Here is a 17,579-nt window from a genome sequence, read left to right as displayed (position 1 = left end):
GTCATTTAAAGTGGAAAAAAGTATTATATAGTAATACTTTTACAGCAGTTTTTGGGAGGGTGTCATTTTTCATCCTTAGGGTAAAAAGAGTCAGGATTTTAAGGATCATATAAAGATTAAAACAGCTCAAGCTCTTTTAAGATATTTTACTTTCAGAAATGTGATTTTTTTTCATCATTCAGCCCAATTTCCTTAAAATTTACACATCACTGTGTATTTATAATCACATCAAGAGTACTTTAGAACTATGTAGGATTTAGTTGAACATTTCTACTCATGACCATTTTGTTTGAAGGAGATTTGGCTTCAAGGTTTCTGTTGGCATCTGCAGCTGAGATTAAAGGTGCGGGATGAGGTTGTAGGTGTGGGGTTGGCAGTTGTTTTAAACATGACATCACTTTTCAGCTATTTGGGTTCATGGTGCTGGTGAAATTGCCTGGATGAGGCAGTAGGTGGAAGCTTTAGCTCCTGCGATCTGCTTTAATCTGCAAGTGGAGGAGGAAGCTGTAGGTTGTAGGTTGAGGCCGTCGATGGTCCTTAGAACATTCATGTGGTGTAGCAACTGGACTGCGGTTAAATGAGACCGTAGGTGACGTGCCTGCAGCTCTGTGGGGGTGGAGATTAGACCAGCAGAGGGATGTTATATGTTTTAATGGTCTTTGTAAGAGACTGTTGGATGGGGATCGAACAGTGGACGAGAGGCTGAATGGGGAGGTGTGTGTGGTTTCCTTCCCAGCTCCGTAAACTGCATGAGGGAGCAGGTGGGTGTTATGAGCAGCTGGAGGCAACACATGGCTACTGTAGGTTGGAAGCAGATGTAAATAATAGGTGGTGGGTGGCAGAGGCTGGTACTTCTGCTTGTTTCCTGCTGCTGCCTTGAGTCAGAAAAAAACTGCTGAGGTTCAGATTGGTTACGAGTTGTATCAACACCCTAGATGACTGTAGCTTGAGCTCATGGATCTGATTGTTTTAAGGTGTACAGACTGTATTAACTTCTTATTTGTGTGGACTTTTTACTCTTCTCAAGGATCTACATCACACGGGGGGAATAGATTAATCAAACGTTGGAGTACCTCTAGGTTCAACTTTGGGATCTCTGTTGTTCCGTTTGTACATTAATGACTTACCCGAAATGTATACACCTACTCAAACGCGCCCAAGGAAAGTGTGATGATATGGCTGCTGAAGAACTCCCAGCTACAACAATTACATCAAATGACAAAATCTAATACAAACTAGACACACACACACCAACTTTCTGTACACTGAGCTACACAAAAATAGTCAATTGGTAATCCCTAGTTTCCAATTAGTTGCTAGGTTGTGCCGACAAAACTGCTGATGTTGCGTTGCAGACTGCAGATGAGGGTTCAAGTGATGTTCTTCATGTAGACCTGAAAAGCAGAACAGTATCAGTTTCTCTAAATATTTCTAAAGATCTTTTGCAGCAATCATGGGGGGGGGGGGGGGGGGGGTGTTGCCTTTCCACACAGGCTTTCAAACCTTTAAAGCCTCTTTACTCTTGAACTGCAGGGACCTGGTCAGAATTCATCAGGTCTTTTGAACCTTAATTGTCCTTATAAGTGAACTGAAGTGTATGAAGCTTTAAAATTTTCTACTGCTGGGTTTATAAAATATAAATATCCGAACAAAGGTTTTTTTTTTTGTTTTTTTTTTTATTTAAAGCTGAATCAAAACAAAAGGAAACAAAGAACTACAGTCTTTAATTTTTCATGCATTTTCACATTTCCACTTGTATTTAATAACATTAACAAGTGACAGCAGTGTGACAAATTCATTCTGTTAATCAGCACAAGTCTTCCCCCCCCAAAGAAAACCTTCTTGAACACTAACACGAGTTTAACATTTACATGACTCTTACAACAAGTGTTGTATATAACAGGCTTCTAATAGGCCTACACAGAAAACAATTTCATAAGTGAAATTACAAAAACAAAATTCCTTTTACATTTTAAGGCTGCCAAGGATACAATCTGTAAAATGAGAATCAAAACATTTACTTCAACAACAACAACAACAAAAAAAAAAAAACCACCAAAAAAAAAAAAAAAAAAAAAAAAAAACCCAAAAGGTTAAAACACCACAAATGAAAGTCTGCTTTCTTCAAAACAATCCTTTTCTTCAAAGCAACAGGACCCTAAAAAGAAAAATCACAACACTCAACAACTTGGTTTCCTTAAAGTATTCATACCATTTATCAATCACTAGAAACATGTTTGCCTATTCAGGCTGCAACAATTTGAGTAATTCAATAATACCCAATTCAACACAAATTCTTTGGGGCTTCATTTCATGCACGGCTCTGTGCACGTTTTTGTTTTCAACGCTGTAAACGAGCAATTCACCCACATTTTTTTTCTTCAACATATTTAGGAGCAGAGTGTGAATACCAAGCCTCACCACATTAAGCTCACACAGCCCCCAGTTTTTAACATAACCAGCCCTTCGAGTACCCCAGAGAGGAGAGAGAGAAAAAAAAAAAAGTTTCCGCAACTCAGAAAGTCTCTGGTCAACAACAGACACATTATGCCCATATCATGGTCTACACCAGAGATAGTCAAGGGCAGAACCTCTCAGACGCCCATGCCCAAGGTAAGATGTTCTCAAAAGTGCGCCTTATGAATTCTGGTTGTGCTTACTGACTGCAAACCGGTTTTATGTGGGACACTGTGCTCAAAAATCTGTCAAAATGTTTTAGTATGACTTTGCTAAGTTACAAAGCCGCACCGCTTTGTAGATTGTCAGAGCATTACGGCCACAGTAGTCAGGAGCCTCAGAATAATGCATAGCATGCTTCCACATAATATTACCATAATGTGTGTAAACTCAGTCACGCAGTAGAACATGGGAATAGAGCAGCTGCGAGACATTAATGAATCAATGGCACGGAAGTGGAGGAAGCAAGACGAATGAGTTGACTAAAGTTTGACTTATCTGACTGTTTTGTTTCGCTTAATGTGCCTTATGGTCCCCAAAAAAAATAAATAAATAAATTAAAAAAAATACGGTAACTTATCTGTTTTGTAGAAATGTGCTCCAAATAATCATTTACAAATCAATATTGTCTGTATGGAGTGAACATGTAAAGCTGTGGTGTTAAGCCGGGGGGGGGAGTTAAACTAGAGTCCTGTCTGTACGCTTCACATTTCACCCTGCTTCTATCAGCATTCACGTCATCAGTGACTGCTTCACTGGCATTACCTACACGTTTTATAGACTTTATGCTGACACGTTTCTCTCAAATTGTTACAAGTTAACTTTCGTTTCATGTGTACAACGATCAGGCTCTTTCAGTTGTATCCTAGCAAAGTCAAACCTGTGCTTCCTGTTCTTGAGTGAAACCAGGATCGTTTGTGAACATAGAGACTTTACATTCACAAACATGTCTCTTGACTGTAGATTGACAATGATCTGTCTACCTGTTCGAGTGCGTTCATGATTTTGAAAATTTGGTTCTCTTGACCATTGAAATAATTATGTCATTATCCTTCCTATGAACTTCAGGAGTCCAATTACTTTTAATCCCCTGAAAATGGAGGAGTATGTATAAAAATCCTGGCAGCAGCCAGTGGTGAACATCAGCCTCTACACCTTGTTCTCAAGTTGACATCTGACCTTCAGGTCAAGGTCACTCGAGTTATAGTCAACTTTGGACATGTAAAGAGTACGAAGCCCAAACACTTAACTGTTTTAGTTCATTTAATCTTAAAATTCCCTTTAAATGTATGTGTTTAATCAGCGTTGTTTATCATTTATGTTATATGAAGGATAAGACACTACAAGCACATACTACATGCTTTACATCTTCATGTTTTAACAACGAAATAAAGTTCTCTAGTAGACTAAAGTGATTAATTCAACATTATCCATCTATTCTTAAACAGTTCTAATACATCCTTTTTGGAGTTCTATTCACAGCAGTGATGTGAGAATAACTCCTGTGTGGCGCTGCGTCACACCACTTGTAGAAGCACGAGTGTTCAAAGGAAGCTGTTGCATTGGCTAGAATGTCCGCTTAAAACTACGAGCCATTTAAATAAAAGTTTCTGTAGGAAGCCTTAATTCACATTCAGGAATCTAAAAATCGGCAATGCAAACGGCAGCTAATCTGGTATTTTTAGTACCCTGGTCAGAGGTGAAACAGAAACTACAGATTAGACAGTGGAACGCTCCACCAGAGGGCAGTGCAACAACACTTTTAAAAAGACTCAACTATAGGCTACTTTATGTGATGCACATCCAGTGCTTTGAGAGAAGAAAAAAAGAAATTAAGGGCAATTACATCATTACACACAAAGATTCTATGAAATCAGGCCCAATTAGAATATAGTAGTACTCACACCCTTAATCATTCTGAGATGCTCATTCAGACCACATGAGGGCAACATTTGTACACATTGAGTAATTTTGTACTTCACATATATTTTTAGAATAGTAAAGCAAGAATGATATTTAATCATTCAGGGCCTTTACTAACTTGATTTGATCTGCAGTCAATTACATTCTTGATCATTAAATTCTGATCCCACCAACATTTCATCACTTGCATTTCTGTAAACTGATTTAATATTAGTGTTCAAAACGCAAACCTGGCAGGTGTCCAATATCAGGCCACATCAGCTGCTGTAAACACTGCTTAGCAAGGTTGAGACATCTGTTGGAAGACAAAAAAAAAAAAAAAAAAAAAAAGTTAATGTTCAAGTCCTTACAATGTTAAGCATTTCCTCTGCTGGATAAAAGTCAATTTTTCACTCTTACAGTCCAGGAGGATTACATGTTCATAATTTGATGCACAAACACTGAAAACTGAAGTCTGCTTGTCACAATAGTTCTGTGTACAGCATAATGACATAAGTGCGGGGATAAAACCCTCGCTCTGGCGTTATCTAAACCTCTTCACCTAAATTATCCAATCAGATGCTCAGGCACTTGTCAGGACTGCTTGAACCTTTCAGATGTTGGCACTACTCAGAAGACAATCAAATGCTGTGCGCCGATTGTCAGCTGTAATTGAAGAATGTTTCTGCCAGATCATTCGTGGAATTAAACATGTGATTGCCTATTGTTTGCAGGGTTTGTCTTCCAAGAACTGCATAAACATTGCCCATCTTCCTTCTGAAAGGTTACTCCAGCTGTCACTGATATATCAGGGTCAATTCTGTATGCAACTTGATTAATGAAAAAAATTACAATAAACCCCTGATTTACTTTGTGTACTTGGTTCCCCCCCCCCCCACACACACACACCACTTGTGCATTCTGGCTTAGTTGTTAAATTATGCCAGTGTAATGTGTTGAGCTTTTATTTGGCCAATTTTAGAGATGTGCCGTTTTTAGATTTTTTTTTTTTTTTTTTTTTTTTTTTTAAATTAGGTCTCTCACACACACACACACACACACACACACACACGATTTCATGTCACTTATCTACTAGTCTTTATTTTAACCCCACTACTGTGTGTCCCAAGGGAGGACGGAGTACAGGCTATGGGGTCAAAAGTGACCAGAGTCACCATGTCAACAAGCACACTGCTGCATTTCAGCATGAGCAGAGTTCTTGGTTTTGCCTCGTGGGACTCAACTGAAAATTCTAATCTTAGCTATAGACCTGCAGATGTGTGCACTGTTGCACTTAAAAACAAACAAACAAACAAAAACAAAAAAACATTAGTAAGCCTCAAATCAGATGAGTAATCCAGACTGAGGTTCCCTCTCTTTTTGACTGACAGGCTGAACACCGACCCCTGAAAACATGAAGTACATTGATGAGTTACCGCAGGCTGATCAGGAGCTACTTGGATGATGAACTGGTATGTTGGCATCACACAGTGCTGCAACATCAGTCTGGTCATCTCTCCATCGTCTGTCACCGGTTCAGGGGGTAAAATGAATCCATCATCAATTTGTTCCTCTGACATGCTCAGCAACTGGCAGGGAGAAAGAGCACAGTTAGATAAAACATTCATTTCTGGGAACAGTGACTGGTCAACTGTAGTAAAGCAAGACCAACTAAACCAGAACAACAATCAAATGAGATGGTAAAAAGTGTGACTGTTCATTTAGCACTTTCCTGGAAAAGCTGCACTTCATGTTGGATACGATAGCTCACCCTAACACACTGGAAAAGTCTCCACTAACAGATATAATTTCATTTAATATGCTAATATTTTGTAATAAATATCTATATACTTTTGACAGTGAGCTGATGTAGTTTTATGTTTTGCTCAGGAATGAATGGTTTATTGCTGCTTGTGGCTTTATGAAAAAAAAAAAATTATGTATTGACCCTCCGGGTTTGTTCAAAATCACTAACCTTCCAGCCAACAGATAAGGTCTGTAATTTTTATTATTTTCATGGGTTTTTTTAAACCCTTCTTTCTGCATAAAGCTTTTAACTAACTTCAGTTCTTTTCATAAATATAAGCTAGTTATTACTTTTTACATTTTTAACCCTTTAAACACCAGTTTGTCCACTGCACTAGCTGGAAGACAACCTCAAAGCAAAAACATAAAAACTCCCTCTCAGCTTGCTCGTGGCCAAAAACGGGCACCCCTTGTTTAAGTCTACAAAAGGCTATAAAATTGGTGGCCATTTAGAAGTCAGCCACCTTGGATACAACTCCCCCCCCCCAAATAGGAAGAGGGCCATGTGACACAAACTTATTGGTAATGTCACAAGAAAAACAATGGTGTGCTTGGTTTCAACGGCCAACTTCTAAATGGCCACCACCCGTCTTGAGGAGTTTGCGCCCCCCTTCACAAATACTAATGTGCCACAAACAGGACTTTAATATCACCAACCATTCCCATTTTATTACAGTGTATCCATATAAATGGCCCACCCTGTACACCTGGTGCAAGGGGCTGCTGTTCCAATCCTGGAGGTGCGCCTTTTGCACCTTCTTCTCATTTCATTGGTGGGGTGTGGGTCACACCTGTTCAGACTACTGTATCTTGGGATCAACGGCAGAAGTGGCTGAGAATCAGGGACAAGGGTGTCTTGCAGCTGTTGAGGTCACCAGCATGTGCCCCAGCTCTCCCAGGATCGCTCTTCATTTGTAGAGCACTCCCCCACTTCAGTGAAGTTGTTTCCGGCAGGACAAAGGCATCATATCCCAAGACATCCAGGAGATTGGAGAAAAGAGCCAGCAGCTAGTTTTCCTTCAACAACTTGAGGTGCCAACATCCTCTCCAAGTTATCTAAGCTGTATTTGTGTCTATTGTAGTCCAGGATTGCTTCTTGTTTCTAGGCATCCTCTATTCCCCATCACTGACTGCTGGTTCCTTGTGTGTTGCTGTCAAAAGAAGCACATTCCTCCGTTGCTTTGGCATGTGGTAGTTTTGGTGAAGCCAAAGACAGACAACAAAATCTTCCTCTGTTGCATCTGGAGGAGCTGGGGAGGAAGCTCTGGGTTGTTTCCCCTGTGCCAGTTTTCATCTGAGGAGTTCCTCAGTGCCAAGGTGCCCGAAGGAAAGACGTTGTCCTCAGAGCTCCTCCGTCAGTTGGAGTCTGAATCAGAATACTTTATTGATCCCTGGGGGAAATTATTGAATGTCTGAACCCCTTTCCCTTTTTTACTTCCTGAGAACTTCCGGTGTTGTCATCCAACATGCTACGTATTGCTTCATTCTGGTTCAGGCTCACATCTCCACTTCATCTATAATCCTCCAATCCTCACACCTTTGCCTCCCGTGCAGGTTTGTAAGGGTGCACAGCAGCTAAAAGATCTCCTTTGTTATAAAAAAAGTCAAAAGTAGATCTCAGGCTGCTAGTGCAGGGAACTGCATACAGGGTGACATCTGGTTTGATACCAGTGGGTACTGGATTGTAGAGCAGTCTCTCTTCAGTAGTGGGACCCACATGGTTTTCCTTTCATGAGGGATCCACTCAGTCACCGGCTCCTCGGTCTCAGAAAATGCTCCTATGTTCTTTTCCATCAGCTGCTCGGCCTCCACCTCCATGCCCCCAAACCCCAATCCTCCCCCAAAGAAGAGGATTCACACACTGGCTAGTACTCATCTTCAGTGGTGATGCAGTCAGCCTCTTTGGAGATTGTCCCCTCATCTTCTGGAGAGGAAGTTTCTTCATCTTGGGCAGATGTCTCTTCTTCAAGGGCAGAACACTGCTTTCCGTCCTTGCTCTCTGACCAGATCATATAGACAGTGCTTGAAGCAGTGATGACCTTCTTGCCATATGGCCAGAATAAATGCTCTGGAAGCTGTTAGGCTTACTTACAGCAAAGAGTTTCTCAATGCAAAGAATGGGGATAGGCGTTAATGGCTAACGCACTAACCTGAAATCAACCCAACAGACATGCAAATGCAAAACTAAACTGCAGGAACTTAGGCCAAAGCACTAGTATGTATGTGACGCTCCATTTAATGATGTATGCACATTCTGAATGTGGATTAGCACCATTAGTAGGTTGATACAACAGCGTCCCTTTACTGAAGAAACAGACACCACTTACATCATCCACTCGCCAAAAGTCACTACCAAGGCCTTCAGTCTGACTGTAGGCGATTGCATTCTTTAAGAAATCAGTCCCACTGCCATCATCCTAAAATAAACGAAAACAAAACACAGATCAACATTTCACAATAAGTGGTAGTGTTGCTCTTGGAAAACAATACACTTGTCATTTCAGAGAGTCCTGCCGAGCGCAGTACTTACACTTTCAGTTTCCTGCAAAACTGCAAGCAGCAGTCGAATGTATTCTGTGGCAGCTTTGAGTGTGTCCACTTTGCTGGGCTTTCGGTCTGGTCGCATCAGTGGCACCATCCTTTTCAAGCGAGAGAACATGGTATTCAAGTTCCTGATCTGCAACGAAGAGAGGCTGAAGTGCTTTAGCAAACACTGAAAACTGTAGGATTTGAAGCAGGAGCGATTGTCACAATTTGATACTCTTGTAGAAATTTAAGCCCTGTGGGAGCAAATCCCGGTTTAAACTAAAGTATTCATACTTATTTGATTGTAAGCAGCACTGAGTTGTATACAGACTTGTCAATTTTGAAATACAAAAAGGTAGTTTTTAATTAAACACAAAGGCAACTTTCAGCACCCCAGCAGGACTACTTATGCAAATATCAGCGCTATTATTATCATCATCATTATTTATTCTAATAATATTGTTCAAACATCCAAAAACAACATCTCTAATATAACAACGAAGGAGAACTGCATTTCCAAGAAAATTAGTCCATTTCAGACCATTTAATGCCAGGATGCATTCATAAAGCGGTCGTGCTTAGCACTTAATACACAGCTGCTAAAAAACCCAAGATGCAGGCCTTCGAGCGAACTTCAGCGCCAAACAATGTGCCTTAATGGTGTAGTGCAGCTCTGTGTAAAACATTAGCCGAGGACTCCTTGTAGGGCGGAGTGGCACAGATTAAGGGGGGGGGGGAATTACTTTATTGAGAGTCGAAATGTTTACATTAAACTTGCAATTCTGCTTGGACAATAAAGTCGTCAGTCTATTTTGAGAAATTAGCAGCAAATTATTCCCAAAATGAACAATAACATCTATTTTTCCAGCTAGCATCGTTAGCTGTGAGGTTGCTAACAGCTTCCCTCCTTGAGTGAGCCGTTAACCCTTGGAAGGTCCTTAAAAACATCCTTATTTGGTCCTAGAGCCAAAAATCGACCACACCATAAAAAGTGCTATAATATTATATTTTTTCCCACTTTAAATTACTTTTAAAACTACTTCTCCCTGAAATATTCATATAAAGTTTTCACACACACACACACACACACACACACACACACACACACACACACAAAAATATCATTTTTTGTTGTAACTCCCAAACTCAATGGTAATGTAAGAATACTTTTTCAAACGAAAACATCAGCACTTTTCGTACTCAGGACAGCGAAAGTGTTTCTGTGCGCACTTTGGCACACGGCGAGTCAGACCTGTACGCTGGAGCGTCCGGAGCCTAGTCATTGTCCGCCAGTTTGTCGAAATCCTCCAATGGCTGTTCCAATCGATCTCCTCTTCGCTCACAATTTGCAGATAATTGGTGTCGCTACGTGATCCATTAACAGTGTGAGCTGAAAGCATCTCCGTTTTCTGCTCAATGCGCGTCTATTTAGAAATGCGGTATCTTAGCTTTCCATCAATGACTACTTCCAGGTCATTCAACCGCAGCTGTATTTAAAAAAATGATTTTTAAGGGGAAAATAAAATCCAATTTGCTTTTAGTTCTTGCTTTTATATTCAATTTGTTTGCATTGGAGTGTGCCTGTCTGGCCATCAAAATACTTTTGAAAAAAAAGTGTGTCTTTTTTTATTATTTTATTTATTTATTTTATTTTTTGACATAAAGACCTTTTTTTTTTTAAACATAAAGGTCATTGATAGTGACACACAACACCACTCCCCCCCTTTTTAAAGCAGAAAGACATGCTCAAAATCTGAATCTTTGGCTTGAGTTCGTTCAATGCTGAAATAAGGGCGCCACCTGGTGGACAACTAAAAAAATTAAATTTTAAGGCCCGGACTCTAAAGTGCCCCCCTCACTTTGACGATGGCACTACATTTAGTTATGAAAAATGAAATGAAAAATAGCGTTTATAATGGTTTTCAATGGGCCGTTTTTTGGCTCTAGGACCAAAGGTGGATGCATATTTGTAGCTTATTTTAAGCTAATTTAATGAACTCAGACCGCAATTCTAAAAATGTTTTTTAAAAAAAAATGTTTGGCAAATTTGGCTATATTCTATTCAACACAGTGAAAATGGCTTGAAATTAAAAAACACAGTGGATGAAAAATGGCTCCAGGACCCTCTTTCTAAGGGTTTGCTACCAGTCCTTCATTTGTGGTTATGAGTTACTTTTTAAAACACTCACTCTCATTCGTTCCTTGGCGTTGACTAACTCTCGTTTTTTCACAGTTTGGCTGAAGTCCTCGGCCACGAAGTATAAATTGTCCCGTCCTCGTTTGAACTTCTCGATGTTGCAGTAGACAGGGAGCGCGGACTCGCCCGTCAGCCGCTTCAAAATGTCACTCATGGATTCCTCCTCCGGTACCTTCATTTTAACGAGTACCGTTTGATAAAAATAAGCTACCACCTGGTCGATTTAATTCTTTATCGTGGCGCCATGTAAAAGAGAACAGCGAGAGGCCTCTGGCGTGGCGGAGGATCACACCTGCGTCAGGAGGGTTTTAATTAGAGTCAGGTGTTGTGCCAAAAAGGACTTCCGGTATTTTCCACACTGAAAAAAAAAGAAATTTTGAGCAGGAAAGAACATTCCTGTTACATAGAAGCCGCTATGGGGTAAATGGACTTTTATATATCCTTTATTTACCAGGGGAAAGTCTCACTGACATTAAAAGTTTATTATTTAAGAGTGACCAAGTGGGCAGCAGAAATTACAATGAATTTAACATAATAGTGCTATCAAGATATTCATAGGCTGGTTGAATATACTTTAGGTACAATAACACAGAGTCATAAAGATACTTGCAAACTTGGTAATTTCTTCATATGTAGTTTTTCATAAATCCAGTTGACTTCAGTCCTTTTTCCAACATAAGCAAAACATCACACAGAAAAAAAAAGATATTTGCCAAACATATCCATGATGATCAAGTCATTTTAAGCCAGAGAGAACATCCCTGTCTGAGAAATAAGTGCCTCCTTCACACTTCCATAGCTTTATTTTGGTGTCTGATCACTACCATGACCCATTACTGACGGCATTATTCACACAACAGGTTGCTTGTTAATATGTCAACAAGCGATCTGTTGTTATCTCTTTAGCATAATCTGGAAACCTCCCTCAAATATAAAAACATTTCACTGCTGAAATCCACACAATGACTTTTTAAACAGTAGTCTGGAGAATTAATAGAGGCCTGCTTTTCTCACACCAGGGAGACGTTTAAAATAAAAACATATTCAATTAAAGCTCCATTCTGACAATGTGTCACATCAAAACATATCTTTTCAGATTTTACAAATTGCTTTCATGTTCACACCTCGGCATCTTTATTGTCTTTAGGGCAAGTCAGACAACTTTACACTGCCTCAAGCAAACCCTCAGCTTAATGTCAGATGTCTCCTGTCTGCTTTAACTCCTCCACCTCCACAGCTGCTTTTCTGGGAAGATTTTTCTGCCGGTTCCCATTGTTCATGTAAATCAAAAGTTTCGGATGCTCTTTCACCTCCAACAGTCAAATCCCAGTTAAGCTTTTCTCAAAGCTTCTACTTTCTTCACATAAAGAGGAACTTTCACAAGTATAGCCACAGAATTCTTCTCAGCTGTTTAAACTCTTTTTTTTTGGCAAATCTTTAATAAATGACAGAAAATCATACTGAGATCCCTGTTTCACACCATGAAAACAGTCCTGTGAGATATTCAGGATGGTGCTGGCTATCCCAGCTGCCAGTGATGTACACTGGATAGGTTACATGTCTATCACACAGTATTGTCATGGTCCTGGGTCGTGCGACCCAGTGATTTGTGTTTAGTCTATTTTGATGTTTATTGTTTGTTTAGGTTCATTAAGTTATTCTAGCTCGTTTGTAATTATATTACCCTTGTGTTAAGTCTCCCTTGCCCTTCATGTCTGTGTGTCTTATGTTGCCAAGTTCATGTTGTCATTTCTGTCATCTTCCCCTGTACTCAGTCTCCCTGGTTCGTGCATCTACCTGTCATGAGTCATGTCTGCGTGGTTATGTTTAGTTCATGTCATGTCTAATCTCCATGTTTCCTGTTTTACTTTGAAAGTCTGTATTCAATGTCAGTGTATTTAGTTTCACTTCTCCTGTCCTGTCTTTAGGTTCATGTGTGTCAGCTGTGATCCCATGTGTGGCCACTTCCCCTGATCATCCCTCATGTGTGTTTAGTCTCTGTGTTTCATACAGTCTGTGTCGCGTCGTCTGTGTTCCCACGGTCGGTCTTTGCAGTTATCACCATAGCCTCTGAGTCTTCTTAGTTTGTCACAGTACTAGTTTTCCCAGTTTAGTTATAGTCTAGTTTAGTCACGCTATCCCTGTTGTGTTTGTACACTTTGTCTTCAGCCATAATAAAGGCTCGCTTTCTGTTAAGTTCACTCCCGTCTACTCACTTGTGTACGCACCTGGGTCCATCACACACACCACCACACGGCCTGTCTCCGCAGACCGTGACAAGTATAACATAATATACAATATAATAGAAAGCTATTTATCTCTAAATGAATACAACATTTGTACAATTTAAAAACGTTAACTTCCTGTAGGCTTCTCATCAACCACCATGGTCTCCATGCCATTATGGGAAAAGATTGTAAATGTACGCAATTCCCTAGAATGTAGAATGAAAATGGTTATTTTTAAAATGAATTCATTATTATTTTCTAAGATAACTGAAAATGCAACGTTCGGGTGAACACAATCAGCTTTCTGGGAATTCATATTTTTTCTTTCAGTTGATAACTTTGTCATTACAACCAAGCACTGCAATTAACAGTTAACCTTTTTAAGATATGAAAACTCCAAGGAAAATACAGCCTGAGTAAATAACAGGTTTGATAAAAGTCCCTTTAGAGGAATCTAAAGCTTGATTATATTCAAGCTTTAGATTTCTTTTTAAGGCAAACAATTATGTGCTTGTCTTTATGCTAATGTTAGGCTTGGAAACACTCAGAAATTAGCTTGTTAAATAGGAAGGCCTGTGACTCTGGGCTGGTTTAAGCTTTTCAACAAAAGGCTGTGAGGCCTGCCATACTTCAGTGTATTTAACTGCTGCACTCGACAGTGCATAATTACAATAAGCTATTTTCACTATAAGAAAAGACCAGAGTCCTCCAGTCCAACAGCCCATTTCAAGAGGGGAAGGGACACTCGCCCCACAAGTCATTCATCACATGTTCAATCCATAACTATGTTTTTCATCAAATTTCTCTGTGAAAGCATGAATCCTGATTTGCTGCAGTCTTTTTTGGTCTTCATTCACTCAGAGAAGCACATATCTATGTCCTTTAATCTCCCATCAGAAGAGAAAATAGGCAGATCGTGAGTATAAACTGTACTTAATGTATCTAGTCCTATTTTCTTGCAGAGTGATGTGAGATATCCAATAAAACTGCATCAGGGATTGCTGATTCAGCAGGAGTGAGCACATGACTTGTACTGCTAAGAGAGTCTAAAACAAAGGAAGTAACCGCCTTTTACTTCATGGGCCACCAAGGCATAACATCCCATATGAAAAGAGCACCCCTCTTTGTTTATATTTAATAAGTTTACAGCAAAGGTGTCAAATATAAGGCCTGGGGGCCATAATTGGCCTAGGAAAGGCTCCAATCTGGTCCACTAAATGGCTTTGTAAAATTTAATGTAGGGCATAGATTTTGGACTGTTAACTCTATTTTCATAAGTATAATTGTATATATTCTGTCTCAAGCTCTCAATTTACCGGTTGATCTACGTCTCTACCCTCACCTATGGTCACGAGCTGTGGGTAGTGACGGAAAGAACGAGATTGTGGATATAAGCGGCGGAAATTAGCTTCCTCTGAAGGGTGGCTGGCCTCTCCCTTAGAGATAGGGTGAGAAGTTTGGCTATTTGGGAGGGGGTCAGATTAGAGCCGCTGCTCCTTCACATCGAAAGGACCCAGTGTCCCACTGGGAGGAGGCCCCAGGGCAGACCCAGGACACGCTGGAGAGATTACATCTCTCGGCTGGCCTGGGAACTCCTTGATGTTCCCCCGGACAAGCTGGAGGAGGTGACTGGGGAGAGGGAGAACTGGGCTTCTCTGCTTGGGCTGCTGCCCCCCAAGTCCCAGCCCCGGATAATCGGAAGAAGAAGATGGATGGATGGATGGATGGATAGTTTCCTTAATGGTTAGAGTGTTTAACAGTAAACAACCATGTCTAATTGTATCAAGAGAATCAACCTGTCTTCAACAAAACCCTTAACGTACAGCCTTTTTTTCCGTTGCTATTCATGTGTAAAGTGTTCTTGGGTTTCTTGAAAGGCCTTATACAAATTTAAGTCATTATTATTTTTATAATACTCCACCTCACCTGACCATAAAAGCAGGTCTAGAAGATCCTGGAGTGAATTAGCACTTCCTGGGTGTAATCCTGTAGATGGCAAATTGCAGTATGAAGGAGAGCTAAGAAACAGATTAAATCAAATGCAAATCTTAAAAATAAAAACTTCAAACATTAGGGGTAAGGAAGGTCTCTGCAAGTCTGCACGAAAAGAATCTGAGTAAGCTGTATGAAAATGGAGGAATGGTGTTTTTTCAGTTATATTTCCTGTGCTTTTCAGTGTTTTGCCAGTCAGAGAAAAACTGACAGCTACCCTTTGAGAAATTGCACTTTTAGGATGATCAATAAATCACAGCAGCAACAATTAAATATACAAAGTAAACCGAAAGCAAGGATTTAACTGTGTGTGTGTGTGTGTGTGTGCGTGCGTGCGTGCGTGCGTGCGTGCGTGCGTGCGTGTGTGTTTCCAGAACAGTCATTGTTATCCGAGAAAACAAATCCTCTTCAAACTCATTATAATGACATTCAGTGTTGAATTGCTCATATTGGTCCATAACCACACAGAAACATTTGATTAAGTGAAGATTAAGACATGATTAGGAGAAGTTGAACCCCAAAGGGAACATCTGAGTGCTGTAGCTGCACTAACGTACAAAACAAATGTTAGAACAGTCGAATAATTAGCCAATGAAACAAACACAACAACAAGGGATAAAGAGAGGAGACATAAGAGGTTATTAGTATAAAACCCCATTATCTTTGATCCTACCAGAACAACAAACTGGACTGGGTGAACAGAGCGTCTGTACAGGTTTGGGGCAGACGCCACTCAGTAACTTTGTTTTTGCACCACTGTGGAAAGCTGCAGTGTGCATGAATGGAACCAAACTCTTGATTTGGATGGTTTCATGTCTTCTGCCTCTTGTTATTATTAACACGGAAAGTTATGCTGTTTAGACTCCATGGTTCGGGCTCTCAATTTAAATTAAACTGAGAATAACTTATTATTAAATGATTACACAATGCACTCACACATTACCATTTAGATCATTATAATAATAAGCCAAAGTCAGCTCTATCAGTGTGCATTTATAAACACTAAGTGGAGTTGCCATTATGTTAACATTAGAGCAGATGTAAACATTTTTACTCAATATTGAACTCTTGCAAAGCTGATTTGCATTATATCAGCACTGCAGGGAGTCAGTTTTTGATACCCCATCTACTCCCATACTGGACTGGACTTCTACTTGCGTCAAGTGCATGGCTGCTGGAAAGCAACTGCAATTTTATCTACATCGCACACTTCACTATATGTAAACTGATTATGCTTAAAATAGAAGTTAAAAACACAAACACTGTGGAGGCTTTAAAATGCCAGTAAACACAACAACTACACACAGCTCCTGAGTGTAAACCAATGTGCATCAATACATGTCCTCTGCTTTGTATTCATTTATTATATGACATCATTATTAGCTATAAACACTGGGTTCTACATAGCCATGCTATTTTGCCAAGTGAACAAATGCACTTACCAATCAGAGCTTGAGTTTTATAAATGTGCTGCAGATCAGTACTCGGATAGGACATGATATTGGACAGAGTGTCAGAGTCATGAGAATTACACCAGGATGTGGTGGATGACAAAAAAAAATCTTGTTATCAATGATAAAATGAGCTCCAACAATATTTAAGCAGCTATACTGTTTTAGATGTGACTGAGGATATTTCAAAATTAAAGCCACTCACTGTAAGTGCTCCAGCAACAGTTCAAGTTTCACCACACTTCCTTCTCAAGGTTGGCAAGAGACACTTCTCACAACCTTCCACCCTGTTCTCTGAAAACTGTTAAAACAAAATCAGCTTTTCAAGCATGTTTGCTCATACTGATCTACTAATCCTGATACTGATACTTTTAACCTATAAAGGCAGCTTATGTAGGGTGGGGCAGAGTGCCATGATTCACGAAATGAATCATCATCAATTTCCAAATTCAAAACACATTTTAAGGTTCAGACATTTTTATGGTGCATGTTTGATGTATATTTGTAAATTTTTATATTTTATGTACATTTTTCACTTGCATAAAAATAATATAATAATACAATTCAGTGAGCTACACACTGAACTTAGAGGATGGAGACAAAGCATGAATCTTATTGTGCTAGTATCGATCTGACACCAGTACTAATGTTTGTATGGATACTGTCGATATTTGGATCGATCATGTTTGTCTACAATCAAGTACTTTCACACAAACATAAAAAACTACAGGTAACTGTGGCAATCACCTCACAACCAAAGCAATCACTGAGAGGGTTTTTTGTGCAGCAGGCAAACTCTGCTATCAAAATAAAACAGGAAATAACTAACTAAACACTAACACTCACAAACCTGACATACAGAGATGTGAGGCTAAAGGTTTGGAAAATAACATAGGCGACTACACAAAGTAAACCGAACCCAGAATACTAATGTCAGCTTGAACTGAAATAAAGACCTCTAGATATAAATGTACATGAAAGTCAAATACAAACAATAAACTAACTAAGAAACAAATACAT

At 39.7% G+C, this 17,579-nt stretch overlaps 1 protein-coding gene across 1 annotated transcript; it reads right to left on the bottom strand.

The window, feature by feature from the left end:
• Positions 1-1,705: 1,705 nt before the first annotated feature.
• figla (folliculogenesis specific bHLH transcription factor) lies at positions 1,706-11,212 on the bottom strand. The gene is made up of 6 exons (XM_004567279.3): positions 10,881-11,212; positions 8,696-8,842; positions 8,493-8,582; positions 5,796-5,948; positions 4,611-4,675; positions 1,706-2,158 (listed from the first exon to the last, which is right to left on the bottom strand). Exons 1-5 carry the CDS (start codon positions 11,064-11,066, stop codon positions 4,658-4,660), a joined length of 594 nt encoding a protein of 197 aa, XP_004567336.1. The 5' UTR covers positions 11,067-11,212; the 3' UTR covers positions 1,706-2,158; positions 4,611-4,657.
• Positions 11,213-17,579: the final 6,367 nt, after the last annotated feature.

The sequence above is a fragment of the Maylandia zebra genome, linkage group LG12, assembly GCF_041146795.1.
Source record: "Maylandia zebra isolate NMK-2024a linkage group LG12, Mzebra_GT3a, whole genome shotgun sequence".
Lineage (NCBI taxonomy): Eukaryota > Metazoa > Chordata > Actinopteri > Cichliformes > Cichlidae > Maylandia > Maylandia zebra.
The sequence above is the reverse complement of the archived record's forward strand: the minus strand, read 5'-3'. Positions and strand labels throughout refer to the sequence as shown.